Source organism: Poeciliopsis prolifica, unplaced genomic scaffold (genome assembly GCF_027474105.1).
Source record: "Poeciliopsis prolifica strain line A6 unplaced genomic scaffold, Auburn_PproV2 SCAFFOLD017, whole genome shotgun sequence".
Taxonomy (NCBI): domain Eukaryota; kingdom Metazoa; phylum Chordata; class Actinopteri; order Cyprinodontiformes; family Poeciliidae; genus Poeciliopsis; species Poeciliopsis prolifica.
In genome coordinates, this window is record NW_026562392.1 from 9,672,780 (window position 1) to 9,695,180 (window position 22,401).

At 37.1% G+C, this 22,401-nt stretch overlaps 1 protein-coding gene across 1 annotated transcript; it reads right to left on the bottom strand.

The window, feature by feature from the left end:
* Positions 1–357: 357 nt before the first annotated feature.
* On the bottom strand, positions 358–21,610 carry mtbp (MDM2 binding protein). The gene is made up of 23 exons (XM_055042044.1): positions 21,480–21,610; positions 20,808–20,891; positions 20,657–20,730; positions 20,345–20,484; positions 20,095–20,153; positions 19,593–19,737; positions 19,121–19,235; positions 15,445–15,555; positions 13,306–13,400; positions 12,914–12,980; positions 12,593–12,710; positions 11,970–12,146; positions 9,104–9,217; positions 7,904–8,059; positions 5,863–5,956; positions 5,612–5,770; positions 5,115–5,210; positions 4,752–5,015; positions 4,479–4,630; positions 4,220–4,332; positions 1,735–1,848; positions 963–1,028; positions 358–888 (listed from the first exon to the last, which is right to left on the bottom strand). The coding sequence occupies exons 1-23, from the start codon at positions 21,544–21,546 to the stop codon at positions 844–846; spliced, it is 2,625 nt and encodes an 874-aa protein (XP_054898019.1). The 5' UTR covers positions 21,547–21,610; the 3' UTR covers positions 358–843.
* Between the last annotated feature and the right edge of the window lie 791 nt (positions 21,611–22,401).

Consider the following 22,401-nt stretch of genomic DNA (forward strand, 5'->3'; position numbering starts at 1 on the left):
TAAACACAAACCTCTGTATTTCTTAGGAAGCGTAACTGTATTTTGTATTATCAAAATAGAAAATCACAAAGCTCAAATATCACAAAAAAAAACCTATTTGTTCTTTGTGAAAATAAACATTTATAGTATAGGTTTGAAAATTGCTGTATTGATGTAATATTTTTTCCTTGCAGATATGGTGTAAACGCAGCAATAGTTTTTATGACGCACCTAAAATTAGTATGAAACCAATAAAACAGGAGATATTTTACCTCTGGTCATTTAATATAATAGAAAATGCACTGCTTAAATACATCATGCCCCCCTATATTTGCTACACAGCCATACCTCCTTTATAACAATATAACAAAATATGCATTAAAGATAAAAACATTTATTGTGCTTTAAAAATTTAATAAATACAAACTAAATTATTGATGTGTTTAGAAGCAAAGTTAACTTTAAGACTAAAAGAACAGAAAACAACAAACCAATGTAGATCCCCCTCGCCGCCTGCCATGCCGGCCTCTTAGCAGGGTGGCTCTGCTTTGTTTAATTTTTGATTTTTTAGCTTCATGGCTTCAGAGCCTTGAGAGTAAATAAGTAGGTTTAAACACAAAACCATACAAACAGAAGTTTAAAATGGGCTTTCTTTTAAAAGTTTTGGAAAGCAAAAAAGGCAAGAAAATCAAATAAAAGGATTAAGTTAATTAAATGAGCTTAATCTATCTGTTTAAAACCAATCAAAAGTTTAAAACATCAATCACTCTCATGAATGAGTTGAAATTTAAGAAAAGCTGCTCACTGAGGCAAAACCTCAGCGAACATCAATTAAAACGTCTTTGCGGCGCTTATTATTGACGATCACCTCCCTTCCTTTGAGCTTTTCTCCAGCACCCAGTCAACAACCTACAGAGACAACAAACAAGTCAGCAGGACAGAAACTGTAAAAAGAAAACCAAACCGGCGGATGATGGCGTTACCTGTTTAACGTTACTGCTGGCTGCTTTCTTCATTTCATCATGCAGACCCCGAGATGTCTTCAGATCCTGGGATGATACGAAAGTACAAACTTATTAAAAGAGGAAACATTTATTGAAAGTAATATTCAATAAAGTAAAGGCCAGCAGTCCCAAAACACAGCTTGCTGATGAACATTATTTTAAATTTTTATGAACGTCATTATAGACATTAGTCGTCTTTTTCATTTTCAACATTGTCAGCGTTGGAAACCAAAGACTGAAATTTTCAGTGAAAAAATGTTTTTATTACACCTGGGTCCTTTCAAATACTGCCAAAGAAATCTTAAGATAACACATTTGTTCCAATTTTTCTTTTTTTTATGAATGTTATATTGTCACCATACTAACTGTAACCCATCAAAAGTCAGTTTTAGGGTTAAAAGTCTCTTTTTTTGATGTGGAAAAAAAAACAAAACATTTAATTTCTTCTGCAACATCACAATTTTTGAGAAGTGTGCGATCCAGCTCTGGGAGCATTTTCTCTTTTGCACAAATGCACGGGTAAGAAGCTGGGAGGTCCTTTAATTTCCAAAAAACATTTATTCCCATATATTTAAATTTTTTTCAACATTGTATTACTTTTATAAGAAGGTCATAAGAAACTGCAAGCGAAAAGACAGGAAAAAAAAAAGTAAATCTGAAACTAGCATTGAAATTACATTGTGCCAGACAAAATAAAAAGCGTTAAATAAAAAGTCAACAATGGCACGGTGACGGCATTAATAAGACAAACCTTGAGATAGAACTTGGAGATATCAAACAGTCTTCTGCTGCAGGCCTCGAAGCACTCATGCTCGACAGCGATCCCATGGTGTTTGAGCGTTTTAGCTACAATCTCCTGCAGCATCTGAGGAGGAACACACACTTTCGTATTAGTACATCTGCGAGAACATAAAAAGTAGTTCTGTTTATTCCCCAACCACCTAATGCAAACTCAGTTCACAGAAACTAATTTTAGCATAGTTTTCCTTTTAAAAACAGTGAATGTCAAAGTGTCTTTACTGTAGGGGACTGAAGGGGGGGGTTGACGTTCTTACATAAATACTCGCCTTTTACATTCACAGAGAGAACTTGCAGGTACAAACATGGAAATATTTCACTGGCGGTCCTGACAGGGAAAAAACACATTCCTGAAATAAATGGATCCGCCTTTAATCTTGTCACAGCAACGGTTCTGAGGAAGCGCCATAAATTATTGTGAGAAATCATCAGAGCTTTTCAGTCTCTGGAGGAGTGGAAAAGCAGCGTTTAATCTCTGTCCTGAATAAAGAGAGCGATCATTGTTTCTGAATAGAGCCAACTGTTCTCCTCTTCACTCGGGTTTGGACGATAAGCGTGTTTGCATAGTAATCGGAAATCAAAACGAGTGAAGGTCGGGAGGCGGAGCGCGCGCCGAATGTTGGACCTGTGACTCCATGCGGAGTCCTGCATGGATTTCTGAGTGTGTATCCCATGGATGAGGGACAAAAATCTGTGTGTGGCCGCGGAGGCAGGGAGTAGGTGATTGTAAAGTTTTAAAAACAAGTGAATAAGCCGCAGCATTACAATTCAACCCACACAGTCAAAGTGAATCGTCCAGAATATAAAATATTTATTTTTGCTGGAGCCGTTGCATGGGTCTCATCTGTAGCATCCAGACAGACGGTGGGTTTGATTGTGTGTCCATCTGCCACTAGAACTGGTGGTTAGGTGGGGGTGGAATATTCAGTTGTTTACACTTTTGTAAAAAATAACAATTGATTGTGTAAATACTGTGGAGATATTATGGGAAGGGCAAATCTTAATATTGAAAGATTCAAGATAAAAAAATTAAGATTTCAAGCTGCAGGCTCAGCCTCTGCATGGCAGCAAGTGTCAGCTGTTTAATACTTCAGAAAAGAAAAGTACGCATTACTTATGTCAGCTTATATAGTTCAATAATTTAAAAGATTCCGATGGAGTGAATAAATATATAAATGTATTTATAGTATTTAGAAGAATGTATAAAAGCCTATCTATCATAGTATGGTAAGCATCTGTTGTTGTGACAACAATGACAGAAAAATGAAAAGCAGTAACAGAGTTTTAATGAGCATCAATCCAGCTCAAAAGTTGTATAAAAACTGTTTTTTTTCTTTTACTTTTGAGTTATTTTTCTCACAAAGGACATTTTCCAGTATGTAGATTTTTTTCTATTAAATGGCAGATTGGCATTGTATTTTTCTTTTTGTTAAAAAGATGTTTGCTTTGAGAGAAAAGAAGTGTGTCTCTGTTTCAGTGTGACCACTAATTTCCCCCGCTGCTTTGGCAGAAAATACCTGTGAAAGTAAAGATGTCACTCTGCGCTCTTTGTACTTTTTCTATAAAAAGATATACGTCTTGGTATATATACCTAGACGTATATCTGTCTGGGTCTCGTATATATATGTTAATATGCATAATTGGCACATTAAAATATATATAACATGTTTTTTCTACAGGGTTCAATAGTTTAATTTTTTAAAAACAAGAAAAGGGTGAAAAGGCAAAAATTTACTGAGAATTTATTTTAATCTACACATAGCCAAATACACATTTATGCATACACCCTATAAATGATATTCAGAAGGATGATGAGAAATTTCCAGCTTTTTATAGCTTGGCATAATTGAATTTGTGAAGCTCATATAAAATAGTTAGTCTTCTTGGACTGCCTGGGCTTTTAAACACAGGAACAACCGAGGAACAACAAATAATCTCCCTTAGAGTAAAATAAACTAATTAGGCTGTTTAAGAATGATCCAGGAACCACAAGCAAGGCTCAAGTCTGATAAATGGAAAATACTGGAACATTGGTGTCCTTCTGCTCAGTGAAATAGGTTTTAAATCTGCATGGAGTGAGAACCAGCCCTGTAAGAAGTGTGCTTGGAGTATTGAAGGTCAAGCTTACAAAGCTAAGAAAATTGTACCAAACATAGTTGTGGGAGCATTATGCTGTGGGGGTGATTTGTTGCTACTTGTACATTAAACAATGTAGAATAAGGGGAAGCACAATTTCACCCGAGAAGCTAATAAATTAACTTTGGATAAAGATCCTGAATGAAATCATAAGTGATTTTGTAAAGTATAAATGTCTGTTGACAACAAAAAGAAAATCAGTATGACTTTCAAACTAAGGATTAAGACAAATGTTGGTAAAGGAGCGCCGTCATGTTGCACCAAGGTAAATTAGCCAGCATAACGAAGCATGCATCACTCACCCTGTTGTGTTTCTGGGAGCGAGACTCTTTGGAAGGTTTGTCCTCGGCTTGTCCCTGAATGACCTTCTGCTGTTGGGGTTTCAGTCTCTCTGGATGTGGGAGAATCGCCAAACCTGAAGCGTTAGAGTGGAAGCTTTAATAAAGGCATAAAAGATTTTTCCACTTTGAAACAACAAAACAAATTTAAAAGAGGAGTCGTGACACAGCGGGGTCCCTCGTTTCTTTCAATTCTTTCATGCTCCAAATGTTCTTGTTCTACCTGATGACCGTCTTGTTGCTGAGGAGAGGCTCGTACAGGAAGAGGCGGACTGGGATCTGTTTGCTTGTCGTAGAGACCTGATGGCGGGATGCGTGCCGCTGCTGCCGCTGCTCTGCGAACACAGAGAGTCACTGCTCTCCGACTTCACCAGCCTTGATGAACACAGAGAAGAGCAAACCTTAAATTATGATGTACTTCAAGGATTCGCCTTAGTTTTTACTAAATCAACTCATATTCCACTTCTTCACACAAGAGGAATATAAAGCATCAAACCTTTTGCGAGGATAACCTCCAGCTATGTCAGTCTCCCAGGACCTGCGTTTCAGCTGCGCTACATCGTTGTTCTGCAGTGTCTCTCCATCGGGAACACTTCCTGGTTCTGACATCACAGCAGGTGAGGGGGCAGGGCTGAGGGCAAAGGGGAGAGCAAAGGGCTCCTTGGAGCAGGTCGTCTGTGTCTCGTAGCGAATCAGACGGGACTGGAGGCGCACAAAAGCCTGGTCTCGGTCCAGGGATTGCTGCTTATCCAGGCAGAATCTATGCAAACAGAGACAGCTGGGTCTAAATCGGAACATCATCACATTTAATCCTTTAGAAGTGTCGTGAAAAAGCAATGAGGGTTTTACAGAAACTGACTCTATGCCATGGTAATGAGCTGATGAGGCAATGCTGAAGGGCATCTTGCTGATTGTCCTGGGAGAGAGGTCTGGTGACAACTGGAACATGTTATTACTGTTGAGAGAGAAGATAGGGAGCAGCAGACAGAAAGAGAGACACATGAGTAGGGAGAAAATCAAAAGACCCTCATAATATTTTTATTAAACTCAATTTTCACAAATGATGATGACTATGATGATGCTCTGCCCACCAAAACTTGCTAAAGACCCTGTGAGTAGCACGGCAAACATTTGTATTCAATCCATTTCAATCCTGTATCACCAACTATCTTCAGCAGTCAAGTGGATGAACACAATAAAAACACAAAATAAAGTTTCTCAAATGTTAAAAAAAAATTCAGTTTCCTTCTGAATATCTCAGACAGCTTCACTCTTGGTGCTCAACTTAAAGATGCTTTTCCCCTGACACAAAGTCAGGGGAAAAAACCCATCAGAAACAGAACCCCTAGAACCAACCCTCTGTTTATAGCCAGCGGTTGCAACTCCCCTGTTGGCAAGCCATCAGATGTGAAGTGTTTTAGAAGTTCTTTGGCATCCAGTAAAGCAGATGAGCCCCTCTGGCTGTCTTTAGGGCCCAGGAGGCTTTCAGTGGAGCCGGGACCCAGTAGACCAAGCCTAAGAGACATATAAATATAAGAATGATAAATACCTTTATTCTAAGAATTAAAAGCCCACTCTGGGGAAAACAGACAGAAAATCTTGCTCACCTCTTCCTCTGTCGCTTTCTCTGCAGGTTTTCTATATTGTGGAGGACGCTTCTCTCAGGCCAATCAGATGGTTGTTGGAAGACAGTCTGTAACTCTGTAAGAAAAATAATACAGTTTAGAGCTGGATCTAAAAACTAGACAAAACAAGTCTTAAGTTTAAGGTCAACTTCCAACTCAAGTTTCAATTGCTTGCAGCCTTTAAAAGCTTTTCCTTCGATCTGCCTTTTTTTTTAAACTTCTCCCCACTTGTTTGCTATGTTCCTCAGCCTTCATTATGCTCTTTGTTCACTAATAAATCTCTGAGGCCTTTACAGAACAACTGAATTTACAGAGAACAGATGATTTCTGAAGACAATAAAAAGGTCAAAATATAAATGGACACCACACACAATTCAGATATCCTGGGAAATCGTATATACCTTTCTTTTATCTTTACAATAATAGGCTATTTTGATTCCATCTATCATATAAAACCTCAATAAAGTTTTCTGCTCCACAATGATAAACTGTATGTCGCGGCTCCGTGCTTGGCTTCATTTTAACCTCCATAAACCACAACCTCAGGTGTTCTCTTGGTAAGTCATTCTGCTCTCACCCCAAAAGTTCGAGCATACAGAAGCGCATGACTAGAAAGAGGAGAAGCAGCGAATATCTATCAGTTTTTAGATGCAGATGAAAAATAAATTTCACAGTTCCTTATGAGGAACAAAAGTCCTGCTGTCATAAAGAATCAGTTAAGCATTATACAGGTGGCATTATATATTAGAGGTGAAGAGAAGCCCACAGATCATGAAAGCAGTTTCAGGGAGCAAAAGCTGGTGCATGATAAACAGACAAAGCGACAGTGCCGTAAGCTGAATAATGTAAGCAACAAGAGCTGCGTGATGGATTACAAGAGTTATCTGAACTTTCCCCTGATGCATGTCAACGCGCAGAGCTTTTGGCAGGATGGGAGTCTGAAGGAATGAACACGAGCTAAATATTACCAACTCTGCACATTTTCTTTTGTTTGGACAAGAAGAACGTAGGTAACGGTAAACGGGACAGGCAGTCGATGCTGCTGACAAATGGCTGGAATGAACATCGCATGCACAGCGATAGCCTGAGGGAGAAAAGTGATTTCTGCGTGAAAAGATGACACTTTGCCCTAAAAGTTTATCAGCCCACACCTCCTTTGAACGGAGGGTGAAAAGGGATTTACAGGTAAATAAACAAAGTTGCCCTTTAGACTGCTTGTCTCCACATGCGGTCAGCAGCGCATCAAAGCTGTTCCTGATTTTTTTTTCCAAGTGCTTCTTTCTTTTGTATAATGTTCAGGAGCACTTTATTTATGTGAGTGGCGCAGAATACAGAATGTACAAGACACACAATAATGCGCACTCTTCGGGATATGACTGGATAAATCAGGTAATTGCTCAGCTGCGACAGTTTCTCTTAATGTTATTACACATACTGAGCCTCAACCTCCAAGCAAAGACGATTAAACTATGAAAATAATGATGGACAGTAAAGTGAAAACTCATTTCCAACTGATATTAAAGCATTTATGACATGAAAGCTGCTTGACATCTGTGTCTACAAGCCCTAAAGCTAGAACCGCTGCTACCTTCACCGCACAAATTTAATTCCTTTCAATACGGTTCATTTGCAAATCATAAACCACTGCTTTCTGAAATGGTCACCCAATGAGGTTACATGTTGTGAAGACTGATGTGCTAAACAATGAGCAGCCATAAGTAATGCATCTTTTCTAGCAAGCAGTGGGTTGAACTTTCTGTTTTCTAGTGGAAAACAACAGACTAAAGAAACTGAATTCTAATGAAGGCGATAAATCATATTCAGAGAAGAATAGCTTTTATTGAACGTTATCATAAAACATTTTCTTTGTTAAACTGGGAAAACCGTTGAAGGCAATCAGACAAAGTGAAAAACAGCATTTAAACAGTGGAATAAAAAAGGAGAAAATATGTGCAGCTTTGAATTCTGTGTCAAAAAGCAAAATGTTGAGCTGCCTTGTTTGTAGGATTTTCTTAGTTCATACCTGTATGTTCTGCAGGCTGCTCATTTGTCAGATATTTTTCAGTGACTGGAAGAGTGGAGTCAAACATCTTGAGGTACTGCTCCCTGGCAAGATTCAATATGGCCTTCAAGTCATTGACGGGCACCAAACACGGAGCTGAAGTTTCTTCTTTCTGCCCTGGTTATAAATAAACAGAGGCAGGATTTTGTTTTGGCAATATGTTAAGTTTTGTGTGGAATTCACTCCAAAACTTGGACTTGTGTGATTTCCACTTTGGTTTAAATGTGACATACACAACTGAGCCTTTTCCAAAGCCAGTATGCCTTTCATAAATTGGTATGACAATCCTTTAGAAAGAATATGTAACACATTTATCTGGAAGAAATTATCTAGTCACTGAAATGAACCAATGACATTTCTTTGGTGGCTGGTTTTCAGGGGCTACCTGAAAACCAGTCACCAAAGAAATGTCATCGGTGCACTCCTAATATATTCTCCCTCTTTGTTGTAACATAAAAGTAAAACCTTCTCTCACACAGTGTGACGTTGCCTCTGTTTCTAGCAGGCTCAAAAAAACATTTCAATCCTATTGATAATAGTTTTGTCAAAGAAAATGTAATCACCTGGTTGGTATAAGATTACTAAAACTAAAAAAAGAAAAAAAAAACTGATCAATCCATCAACATTAAAAAGGTAGGTCATTCAAAAGGGTTAGAATTGAACTGCATTTTAATCAAAACATTTTTTTGGTTCTATTAAATTGCAAAATGTAGGCTTTTCTGTGATTTTTGAAGTTTCATGGTTAAAAGAGAGCGGGTGAAACATAAAGAGAATGATAAATGAAGCTCTTGAAACACACAAGCCTCAGCTTGTACAGTGATCACACACACATTGCAGAGACATGCCAAAGAGCACAAAAGGGCTCATCAATCATTGGGAGCACACTTAACTCACAAGCTTCATAATAATCAGATGAACTTCCGAGGAAACTGCTGAACTTCTGCAGCTGGCCCACGTGCTATTTTACTATTTGATGCCATGTCTAAAAAAATAAAAGTCTAGTAATGTCAGAAAGTTACACTCTGCTCATGGCTTTTTAAAAATGTTCTACAATAGTTTTATACAAATATCACCCAACAAACACAATCTCTTGTAATTGTAACTGAATAAAATATATGTTCAGTTTTTCCTTCTTAATTTATCATGTTCTGTTTCACTTACTAAGATATTCTTTGAGAACCAGCGCCTGAACCTGGGCCACCTTTCTTTCCCTCCTCAGTAGAGAATCTCCTTGAAGACACAACAAAGGATGGAGGAAGTTGTCATCGGCCTCTCCTGATCAAAGAGAGAAAAAGGGATGAAATAATAACTGTGGATTACTCTTTTCGTTGTTAACATAATTAAAAAGGTAAATTTTATTTTGTTAGATGTTGTCTGGATTTAGGTCTTTGACAGTAAATGTTTAAGACCATACAGAGAAGAATTAAGGATAAATTAGGCATAACATTATGACCTCTGATCAATAATAGGCTCCATCTGAATGTGTGATATGCCATCTGACAACAGGATTTTAGTAACAGATCTTTTACGTTTCACGTGTGGCCTCCGTGGATTGATCCAATATATTCAGCTGATTGTATTTAAGTCTGATGAATTTGGAGGTCAATCTCACGCTTCAAACTTACGCTTGCACTGGTTCTACTTTCAGAATCAGTGAAATGTTTTAAAATAATTAAGCCCAGGAGCAAAATTTCTATGGAGCTTGTTCTTCATTCACATTCTGACCATTTCAGTGCTTAGCCACTTTGGACTCCAGGTGTTTGGTTTAACTATTATGTTTTGATTTTCAATGTGAGAACAAAGAGGCCAAATTTTATCCCATTTGTGAAAATTTTGTCAAATGGATAAAAAAATAAAAAATAGCAGATATTAACAGATTCCGAGAAAGCTAAACCTGTAAATGGTGAATCGGCCACAAGTCATTGCAAACATGGAGCAGTACACAGAAGTGACTTAAGAATCAGCTTTTCCAAACAACAAAATGCTTCTTTAATATAAAGGGCACCTTCTGTGGCTTCCCTTTGCATTTTAAAGCTTTTTAACTACAAAAGACATGTCTTCAAGGTTGCATAAAATGTTAGCAACAGCAACAACCCACTAGAGGAAACCTCACAGCAGGGCTGAAATCTCATGTAAAGCCAAAGAGAAAGACGGGAAACTTTCAGCCAAAGGACTTTCTTACATCTCCACTCCTCTAGATACTTATAACCAAACTCAGCCATCCATCTACAACAACTCCATTTCTTCTAAGTGTCACTCATCTGCTTCTCACTCCCACAAATTTTCTCTGAATAAATCTTATTTGCCCCTTTTCCCTATTTTACTGTCAAAATGACAAAAATAATAATAGCAAACGCAACTAACTTGTGCTTTGAGAGACAAGAGGAGGAGAAAGGAGACAGAAAAATGGGGACATGCGGGTTTAATAAAGTGAACCCGTGGAGTCCAACAGTATTAAAGTTCAGTTTACTGCAATATGGACAAGAGGGTGAGCCATGACAACTATAAGCTTCAACCATGGTGCTTCTATTTTAATAAAGTTTAGGAGTTTGGAACAACACATTAAACAAATAGCTGATATTCATTTATCTGCAAACATTGATAAAATACCCATATATGAGAACAGTGCAACTCTTCAGCACAAGAAGATTCGAAGTACCAGCAAGAGAAGAAAAAATATATATCGGTTTTTCTCAATGATCAGTGGCAAAATCTTTATTTTGTAACAGCTATTAAACCCTTCTTCTAATTGCAAGTTTCAGCAAGTAGACTGGAAATATACCTTTAGTGAAGCAAAAGTTCTTGTGGCTGGCTCACCTCTTTACCATCACTGTAATCTTTATTCACATTTAGTAATGCCAACTGCCTGAATCATGCAATATTTTTTTAACAGGAAAGGCTAAAGGTTGCTAATTGCTCACTCACTAAATATAGACTTTAATTTGAAATAAAATTAAAATCATGTTTAACTGCAGAGCTGTTTCACAGAGACTGATCTCGCTCTCACACAAAATCATGATCATTATAATCCATCATGACAAAAAGTCGCCTTTATTCTCCCGTAGAGTTACAACAAAAGCAAAATTTCAAATAATAGAAAGAAATATATGTCACAAATTGAGACAGTACAATAAGTTTAAAACTAGCTTGTAAAACTGGGACATATTTGATTTGTCCACTTAATCCTCTTGAAGCCTATTAAGGGAGAATCCTATATTTTAATGGTGTAAGCCATTAAAAAGCAAAACAATGACAAGATATATGTAATTAAAACACAGCAATAAAAAAAGAGAACAAGAACAACAGGTAGAGATCATATTGACTCTTTCAACCAGCCAGATTAGTATTTAAAAATTCAAAGAGAGCATAAAGAGTCATTACATCAATTTATAGCTCTGTTGCAAGATATTTCATGATTGGTGAATGATAAAAAAAAAAAAAAACTGCTTCTTCCTGCTCTGAACAACAGGGGAGGTTTTGTTCCTTTTGGGGTTTTTTGAGAATTTTTTTGCAATAAACCTTTCAATGTTAAAACAGCAAGGATTTTTTTATCTGTAAAACAGAAAAAAAAATGTTATTATTCAGCCACAAGATATGTGACTGGTGCAACTCAACATAGTTTTTATAGAAAGGTGCTGAGTGAGGACATAATGTGCTGCATTTAGAGAGTAGCAATTGTACAAGTGGATGTGAATGGATGAATGAGAAACTAGCAAGGAAGGTCTTAATGGAATCAAGGATTAAAATGAAACACATGAACAGGGACCATTACCTCATTCAACAACTTGACCAACAAACCATCTGCTCAACTAATGAACTCAAATGATTTACAACCATTCTGAAACAAATAAGGTACATTTACAAAATATGTTATTAGACCTGTCTACACAGCTGATCTAACCCAATGGGACACAGTTTGTTCCCCAGGTACAAAGGCTCAGTGCATAAAATAAAAATAAATACAAAGGTCAAGATTTCAGTAAATATTCTTGACACAAAAACACAGCAGTCTTATCATATAAAATACCTGATGAGAAAGGCTTCTCCCTTAGCAAGCTGGAGAGGGTTGCCATGGCAGCAGCTCCGTTAAGTTGATTGTGTGAATGCATCAACCTGACCGTGCAGGTACCAGAGCCGACATCGTCCGCTCCCTGGACCAACAGGAAGTAGACTGCGCTTTCACCTTTCACCTCAACATCGGGCACTGCAGGACAAGATGATATATAGTGAATCAAAAAATGTTTCAGTTTTCTTCTTGGTTCGGTTTGTTTCACATAGCAATGCCTGCTTTAGAGGAGCTCATTTTCAATTCTTGAATAGGTCATTTCTACTTTTGTACTCTTAATAATAAATCGATTTATTTGAGGATCTAAGCACACAAAATACATCATCCTTGTTGTTCAATTTGCTGTATAAGTAATTTACTCAAAGGGAAGGTAATCATTTATTTCATACCTTTCTCTGTTTTTCAATGCACCCAGCATTTTTGTTTTATTTTCCATAATAATTCATTATATCACCCTTGGAGGCTTCATTCTTAACAAAGTACCTCAATAATTCAGTGCAGATGCAGTTGATTTCAGAAGATGACAGTCCGCATCTCAGGGGCTGCAAGTAATTTATTTCACAGCTTAAAATGCAAAGTCATACCAAGAAAGGACTTTGGTGTGCGGGATAAACACTCTTTCCAGCGCTGGGAGCTTAGTTGACTGGCTGGAGGCTGTGTGATCGGTGTAATCATACAGGATAGGCTGAACAAAGCTCCAACCTGGAAGAAAGACCAAATAAACATGAGATCGCCCAAAACCTCAGTCCTACAAAGAGTATGAAAAACATGTCTCCTCGATTAAATCCTGCTATTCACGAAAAGTTTGTGACAGATTTGACTGGAATTAATTAAGGTACAAGGTAGGATATTAAAATATTTGAAAAGATCTTATATAAGTAAACCGCACAGACAGTGATCAGTACCTTTCCACGGAGAGCGCTCAGCTGGTCCAAGAGAAGCTTAGCTTTCACCGACTTCCCAGACAGGCCTCTTTTTATTTGTTGTAAAGGAACATTGCTAAATCCAGGCAACAGAAAACAGACTTACTCACACCTAACTGTGACTTATTTTAATAAGAGGTATTTAATAGGAATCGCATTTGACTTGTTCTTCAATAACCCTATTGTATTTTTTGAATTGCAACCATTCTAAAGCACAACATGGAGGAAAAATGTTTTTTTTTATGCGTTTCTGTTCAAGCTAATTTGACCTTACTGACCTTTACCATAAACGCATATTGAAATTAAAAGTTATCAAATTTCCTTTTATTCTTAAATGCACAGATGCACATAAGCAGATGGATTAGGAAGGATACAACTCAAAGTGAATGTTGGACATCAGAAAGGTGGGCAGTTCTGACAGATCAACCACCTGAACCAAGTCTAAAACTGGAGCATAATAATGGAAAACCTGCAGAACCAAAGCAGATAGAGGATGAGTGAGAGCAAAATATGTTTAAAAACAAATCTTCATACAAGAACATTTTTTTAAAACAAAATACACACATCTAAAAAGAGGAATAAAACCACAGCACATAGTACACAGAACAGTGACAAGGTAGTGCATTCAACTCAGTTCAATTCAACTTGCCAAGGCCTCGTACCGTCAGCTGTGCCTCAATTCACCCTGAACCTCCAGCAGGAGGTGGGTCTCCAGGACAAATCACCATGAGCTCAGTTATAGAAAAATGGAAGCAGAAATACTTCTTCCCCCAGTATAGCTAACAAACCTGTATGTGAGTGTTTGTGTGCAGGTTATTTTAAAAGTCATTTTCCCCGTGGTGCTGAGGTATGATTGTTGTCATCGCTCTTTTATTTTTGTTTTTATGCCAAAACAATCTTTGCCATCTGTTTCTCTGAACAGGAGTCTGATGAGATCACAGACACATGCTTTCTGTTTTAATCCCTACGGACAAGTAAATAGGCTGCGCACACACAACAAACACCTAGACACATCTAAACTTTGGAGCCGTTTTAAAAATTAGGACAGAGACACACAAACATGCTATCACAACAGGGAACCAATAAAATAAACATGCAAATTAATACTTACAAAATTTCCCTGAAAAACACTCGCATCGAAGTAATGTTTACTGATTGTCTAATTAATAAAATAGAAAGATCACCTCTCTATGCCCATAAAAAAAAGCCAAACATTACTTTGAGTTCTTTGGGAAAACTCCTCTTTACTCGGTTTTATTGTTGGTACTTATTAATCTTGATAGTGAGCCCATTACTGCACTGTTCTAGGCATTGTAATGCAATTGTTACAAAACACATTGTGATACAAAAACAAACTGTACAAGCAAATCTCTTTATGAGAGCATATTGACCACAAACAAACATTAGGAACATTAGGAACAGAACAGTCATAAACTACAGCAGTAATGGTTCTGCTTAATGAGTCTAACTATGTCTGCAGAGACTTGAACAAGGACAGAAGCAACACCTGGGAGGCAGACACAGTTCATGTCTAAGATGGTGGCTGCTGCCGTGGAAAACTGAAAGGTGGATAAATGTTGAGCTTCAATGAGAAGCAAAAATGTTTATGTATTTCTCGTTTTGTAACAAGTAAAACAAACAAGTGCATAGTAGCGTACAGCTTTTTATGTTAGGACTGGACATTCCACAGATCTGGCATTTATCTATGGTGAAGGTAAGTCTGTACATATTTGGCAATTGTTAAAATATTATGGCAAGTGCAGCACAATAATGTTTTTTTTTCATAAATAATACTAGCTGGATTCAGCCTCAGTGTTTCAAAGATGAGAAATCACCATAATCACTTAAATTAACATTATAAATGCAATAAAATTATTTACTCGCTTTTAATATTCAAAACAAAAACATCGGAGGAAAATTGTCAAAACGAGAAAACCTGACAGAGTGAAAATAGGTGAAGAAAAAAGAAAAATGTCCCTCTTCAGACGCCATGGACAACAGAACTGAATATATATAATAAAAATGTAATTTTCTAGCTGAACGGTCAAGGAAGAAAAGAGGTCAGCACTTCTTTTTTTTTGTTTGATAAAATCGATTTGCTTCAATTGCCTGAATGTTACAAGTTCCGCTATGCGATTAAAGGCCAGCAAGAAAGTGACCATTTTGACCTCATCTCCTTGCAGCCATCAGAAACCATTAGGAGAGAAGAGTGCATAGTCTCCATTCTAATAAACACCTGGGAGGTACGGCAAGACCAAATGGGGTTTCTAAGAACAGACAGAACAAGAATACAATCGCTCTGCTCCTCCATTTAACCAAAACCTTCCCCAGGCTTCAGATTAACACACAAGGACAGCAGCAACAAAAAAAGACTATATGGCATAAATATATATTCATGAAAATAAAGCTCAAAGTAAGTTCAGGACTTAATGCATTTTTAATCTAAAGCAAAAAATACAATCATCAGCGTTAAAAAGGTCAGGGATACAAAAATTTGGTTTTGAGAGACTTACCTCAGAGTTTACTTTGTCACTCATGGTGGGAGCCTGAAAGAGACCGGAGTCTACTATCCGATGCGCAGGACAGCGCAGGGAAAAGCCATCAAAGCGAAGTTCTGATACATACTGAGGCGAACACACACGGGAAGGAAGAAATATTAAATTACTAACAAGCTCTCTTAATAAGCACAGCGGCCGGTGGAAATTAATTGCTGTTCTACACAAACCACATAAACATAATCCTTTATTGTTATTGACTTTCCTCTGAATTGTCTTTTTAGCAAGTGCTTGTTACGCAGCATTTGCTGGAAAAAAGCCATGTTATGCAACTACCAAACAGCAGTTTGTTACAGATACCAAGACCAGTTCATACAGAAATACGCGCTGCAGCACAAGGCTCTGGAGCGGTGTTGTTCCTTTTGAAACAAGCTTTCTTTAGAGACCTCTTCTATGTTCTCCTCTCTCCAACTGTGTACCTTTTAGCAAGTGGCAGCTGGAGCCCACTTACTTCTGAAGGCAGCAACTCAGAAAAGGTCACTTTAGTGAAGGAGAAGCAGGATGCTTGCCTCAGCAGACTCAGCTGAGGCAAAAAAAAAAGAAAAAATCCTCTCCTGCATGCAATGGAGTAACCAGCACCATGGGATATGGATGAATCATCTATAGCAATTTAAACCCTGACAAGTGAGCGGTACTGCTGATGTTACAATCTTGTCCAAAATCCTGGTAATTATCAGCAATGTTACATTGACACTAGATCATAAACATTTTTGAAAGACAATCAGAGTGGACACTAAAGACTCAAAGGTGTCCCTCCATCCTCCAACGCACATATTTCATAATTTCTTAAAGTTTCGATAGTAAACAAGCCCTTTCCACAGAGACCTATTGCCAACAACAAGCTGGGGTAAAAAGAGACATCAGAGTGCCAGGCGTTCCAGATCGCTCTTAGATGTTTATTTACCCAGGCCTTGACTTCTCAAAGTCTTTATGGCTGTAAATATCCCCTATCAACAGTGGAGTCAAATTGGGATCCTTGCCATTTTGTAGCTGAATTGTGTTTACGTCACCATGACTTAGTGGAAGATTCATTTGACAAATTTTTTCATCAGACCTTGGTTCATGAAACTCAATAGTCCTTTAAAAAATCCTTTAAAAAAACTGATATAAGTAAACTTTTAAAAAAGTTCAGAGTTTCATTATACACATTGCTCATTTATTTGTTTAAAATTTAACAAGTGAGGACCATTATTGAACTCCAAGGACCAAGAACTCTGCCAAGCATTTCAGATCTGTGACTTATTATGTAACTATCACAAGGCTGTTGGAGGTGTGAAAACAAACCTTGAGCTCTCTTCTCCCAGAAGATTGTGCTACGACCTTTAAATACTAAAAAGTCCTCTTATAAGAACAAAGTAGTGCTTTATTTTTCTTTTTTAGAAAAAAAGCTACATACAGTAAATTTCTGAGTAATTGACAGATTGAAAAAAACCAAAGAAACCAATGAAGTTCAGACAAAATACCACAGGAGAAAGGAATATTCCAACGTCTGTAACCTCATAGATCAGTGAGTTAATAAGGACTCAGTCACAATGCCAGTGTAGACTTTGTAATCATGAGAAAATTTAATTTTCACTTAATCTTCATTCACTTGAAAGCTACACAGAGGTGTATTGATATGTTGACACCTATTATCTTAGTTTTGGAAGATTGGTGATTGGCCGACTGTGAAGCTGCTCTTATCCACTGATCTACCTCAAGAGAGCCCTAAAAAAAAAAAAAATCAATCATTCTCCCCTGCTGTCCAGTTAGAGAGGTTTGACTGATAAAGCAACCCATCAGGTCAGATCTGCAGTTAACAATAGTCACCCTCCCCCGTTGCCAACTTGGCGACTTTCTTGCTTTATTTAGCGACATCTCAGACAAAAAATATTTGTATTAGTCAAAATCAAAATTGACAGGTCAAGCTTTTTTTTTTTTTAAATGAAGTAAATAAATACATTTTGAAAATCAGTAACTTGCCAAAAGCCTGCAATAAGCAAACTCCTAGTTTTTAAATATGTTGATTAGGGGTGTTATTGCAAACACAAAAAAATGTTTTGATATACAAACATTTTCGTGTACAAGTGAACCTGGAGGGGACAGGTGGAATCCTTGTGACACAGAGTTTGGTTGCATTTCTGCTGCTGTCAAGGCTGGTTAAATGCTCCAGGCAGTTGGTGTGCAAGCTATGTACTTTATCTCTTCTGCTAAAAAACATTTAGTTTATCCTGTTAATTTTTTATACAGTAGATTTTAAAAAAACAAAGAGAAAAAAAAAAACTTGAGCTACAAGTCCTAAAGACACAGCTTGCAGACAAAAACAGCTCCTAAACATTTTGTGCCTCAATGAAGCAAAAATGTCCATTCCCATAAGCTTTGTTTACCGTGATCCTCAGTGAGTAATTCTGCGAGGCTGCATTGGCCCGGGCCAGGCAGTCAGTACTGCCAGAGTAGAGTTGGCAACACTAAGATATTTCCCATGACCTACCGATGACCTGCAGTAATTACTCCATTCATTCAACAGCAGTAAAAGACCACTGGACCCCCATCGAAGAGACAAAAAAGTGTAAAAATCTGCTCTCTTCGCTGGTCTGTCTACATGAATAATTTGATACTAATGGATACATAAACAAAAATGGAAGCATAATTCAAACCTAGAAACTGGAATTTGTCTTATAGAGTATAGAGAGATGCCATTTCATTAAGACCGGACGTGACAAATATACGTTTACAGAGCAAATTACTTGCAAATTACACATTTAAAATAAATTCGATCTCATTCAAATATTAGCAGAAATATCCGTCCGCAAAATGGATAGATAGTTAGTTGTGTTGTGTTTTCGATTAAGTTCAATGGCTTCTTTCTGAAGTTAAAATTTATTTTAAAAACTGAAACTTTTAGGTGTGACAAAAAAGAAGAAACATTTAAAAAAAAATCATTTACCATAGTGTGGATTCAAACCAAGACTAAGAAATCTTTGAGCTTGTATTCTTCAGGTTTATGAAAATAACTTTAGGATTTAGTGTGCCTTTACGCACGTTTTTCAAAAAGTCCATATAATCCTGTGTGTGAAAAACTACCAACATAAAATTGCTGAGATCCAGAAAAACCTCTTCCTCTTCTTTAATGAGACGTCCCTTTTGGGTACCACCACCAGAGGTCTGAATCACTACCACCCAACTCTGCTGTTCATCATAGTTATGTTGCTTTGGCCAAACAACAGTAAAGTTCCCTTAAATTCCAAAAACAAGAGAAATGTGAAATAAATTATGTACAAAGAGACATTTCTTTACTGTTTAATGTTACTAATCGTATTTGTCTCTTAAAACTATGAGAGGAAAAAGTTTTGTTATGCTCTGTGTATGTTTTTGGATCCATATTATTCCACTATTACGGATTTATTTTTGGAAGACCTGTAAATGAAATGATTATGAAGTATTTGTAGTTAACAGTCATTAAAAGTTTCAAAGAGACAATTATATAGAAACAACAGTTTTCTTTTGAGACTATTTAAAAATGAATCAGTCGGTCAGGTTTTCTCTTCAGTTCTGTTTCTTCTTTATGTCATTGATTTCAATCATCTCTACATACTCCTCCCAAAGATACATGGTTGTTTTCTGACAAACTGAATAGAAAAGTCCCAGTCCTCACCTTCTTTTCTCTGATAACCAGGCCTCCTCTCCACAGTTCCCTGTAGTCGATAAGGTTGAACAGATCAGCAGGCTCCAGTAGTCCTGCACTCAGAGAGGATGCTACCTTTTCCCACCTGGAAGAAAGGAAGCAAAGCTTCTGCATTAAGTTGAGTTTTATATCTCAAAGCCTAATTCAGGTTCAGATTCAAACAGGCATGGTTATTTTTTTTGAAGGTTTGAATTGGCATTTTGTCAACGTGATCATATTTATACATATATTGAACATACTTTTGATCAAACAATTTACTACGCTTGCTCATTTTTACTCATCTAACTCCCCCTAGTGGTGAATCTGAGACAATTTATTTGCAAGAAACCAATTTGTAAATCAACATTTTTATATACATAGATTTGCACATTCTGTACTGGTCTAAGGTCTTTGTCACTTACAATGGGTAATCTCATGTTTTGTGTAATTGCTGCCTTCTCACCCACTAATGTTCTGTGTGACAATATTGATCTTTGCAGCCTGCCAGCAGGCCATGTGTTTCAGGGCTCCCAGCAGAGGCAGCAGGTCTTTAGCTGGAGGGGACTGCTCAGCTGAGGCCAGCAGCAGAACATCCAGCAAGGCTTTCCCTAAGAAAGAGTTAAATGACAGTCAAAAAGATGTCTCCTTTTCAAAAGGTAACTTTTATTACAAATATTATCAAGTAATATAACAACTGTAAAAAACAAAACACAGACTGAAGCACAGCCCAGCCTCAAAAACCAAGGAAGCTTTCTTAGTAGCATGAATCTTGGATCTTGTTCTTCCTATTTTTAATCATATCAATAACCATAGGTGTAGATCAGAGGATAGACAGACCATCAATCTGAAAGCTTATATACATATCATTACATACATATTATAATGATAGAGAAACTCTAAACAATAGTGTGAACAAAGAAAACTAAAAAAAACACAAGAAGGAGGGGCACTGTGTTCTTATTTACCTGGCGGAGGCAGCTTATCTGTCAGCTGATGAAGTCCGTCTGCAGCCTCTTCTAACAACCTGATTGACAAAGATGAATTACTTTGTAAACATACTGTGCTTTTTTTATATTTTTTACAAAAACACACAAAATTTATGATACTTTTGTCTCGGGTAAGCGTAAGTTTAATACACAGATTTGTTTTATGAATTAGTTATAAATATAAACTTAAGGAGAAGGTATAAGTACAGAAAATAAAATCAGCACTTACTCTGCCAGAGGTGGCAGGTCGTCTGCTGCCTCCTGGTTACTAAGAGAGGTCAGACATTCTTCGGGTGTAGTAAGGTTCACCTCTTCAGAGTCTGTTCTCTGATGGTTTGTTCCCAACTCTTCCCAATCAGAGTTGCAAAACTATAAAACGGGTTAAAGATATTTAAAGATGAAACTGATATTTGAAAGCCTGAGTCAATCCTCTAAATCACAAAATAAACGTGTGATTCGTTCCCTAGTTAAACACAAGCATGGTAATTTGTAAGACAGAAAAATATCACCAAAACTGTTTTGAATGTTCTGATTTTCTCACTTGTGTCGCTCCTCGGCACACCTGAACAGCAAAGTACCACCGTGGAGTTGCTGGGCTGCCACTAAGGGAACAAGCTGAGGAAACAAGAGAGATTGTGATGTAAACACAGAACATGCATAAAGCAGTCAGTCACATTTATCAATTGTTTTACCTGGAAACTCAGAAATCCCTTTTGCTGACTCCTGAGCTGAAATCTCCAAGAGTCTTTTATAGATATTATTTAGTGCCTCCAGACCTGGAAACAGTCACAAAATGCTGGAAAGTTTCTTCAAACTAAAATACTAATTTATTTGACACAGTCCTGCTTAAACAACTTTCCTTATTAGCACAGAGCATACTACTAATTATAAAAATATTATCCAGTGTTTTGTAAATAAATTTCTGATATTCAGATGCAGAAAAACAATATTGCACTACATTTTTTCTTTACTTCTTAGTAAAAAAGCTCAAGTTGAAGAGCACATTCCTTCCCATCTCTACTCTTCCTGTAACAGAAGTGTCAAAAAAGCATAACTGACTTGTGAAAAACCGCTTTAACGTTGTCTTAAATTGCAGGATTTATTACTATTCCATCCACAATACACTTCTTAATTTACCATACTGTGTCTTAAAACTACTGCCCATTAATAAAACACTGGACAAAACATGATAGTTAGCTGGAATCCAACCACAGATTTATAGCGTCACAATGTTGATGAAAACCAACAGACGATCATTTTTGAAGTGTACGAACTCATCAAACAGTCGACAGTTGGTTAGCGAAACAACGTTCAACAACGCCGACTTTATAGCTATATATAGTCTGTTAGAAACTAAAACTTACACTTATGATCGCCAGTCAAGTGGTCATCGCCTTGGCAAAAGGATAAAACCAAAACGTAGCGGTCCATGTCTACGTTTAAAACTGTAGTTTCATTGCTGTGTTAGCAAACTTTCCCGCAATGTCAAATTTCCCACCGGTTCTTCTTCTTCGATTAGAAATGACGTCAAAATAGAAAATTGTCCTCCTGCGCCCTCTATCGGGCAGGATTTGACTGACACTGTATGTTAGTGAAGGTCGGGGGAATGGTTCAAAACTTTTCATTTTATGCGTACAAACGCAAACAACTATTCATGACAGTGAATGAATATTAATCTGTGTGACATTCTCATTTAATTGTATTAAAGTTTTATGACAAACTGCAGTACACCTTTTCTAACCTGTTATACAACGTATGAAATACAATTTTATTTCTCTCCATTAAATAAAACCAAAGATTTGCATTTCAACCAGAAATACTGCTTGTTTATTTACAATTCACTAAATGCAAGAATAGTATTATTTCAAAGCTTTGTAAGCTATCGATCAGTTAGTCTGAGTTAAATGGAGGTACACCTGGGGGTACCTCCATTTAAGGTAACACCTCATACACGCTGTTTCTGACATTTCTGACAATTCTGATTTCATTTAATTTCAACAGATTTTTCTTGAAATTAGTACTATTCAGACATAGTCTTAATGACTACACAGCGAGGGTGAAGTGATGTCTCCAAAGCAATGATAAAAGTCAGATCACAATTGACAAATGAATTCAACTTAATGTTTAAGAGTAGTCATTACTAAGCTCTAATCTCAGTCACACACAAAAAATGTGGAAGCGAGCAAAGGGACCTATTAACGTGACCCTTGTTACTCCTGACCAAGTCAGTTATTTTAGCAAACAGCAATGGTAAAATCCCAGAATGATAACATAGGCCAGTTTTGA

Coding starts and splice junctions, on each gene's coding strand:
- mtbp (XM_055042044.1), bottom strand. CDS start 21,546: ATGGACCGCTACGTTTTGGTTTTATCCTTTTGCCAAGGCGATGACCAC. Junction 1,849..4,219: donor GCTCCCAGAAACACAACAGG/GTGAGTGATGCA, acceptor GTTCCTCCTCAG/ATGCTGCAGGAGATTGTAGC. Junction 1,029..1,734: donor TCTCCAAGTTCTATCTCAAG/GTTTGTCTTATT, acceptor GTATCATCCCAG/GATCTGAAGACATCTCGGGG.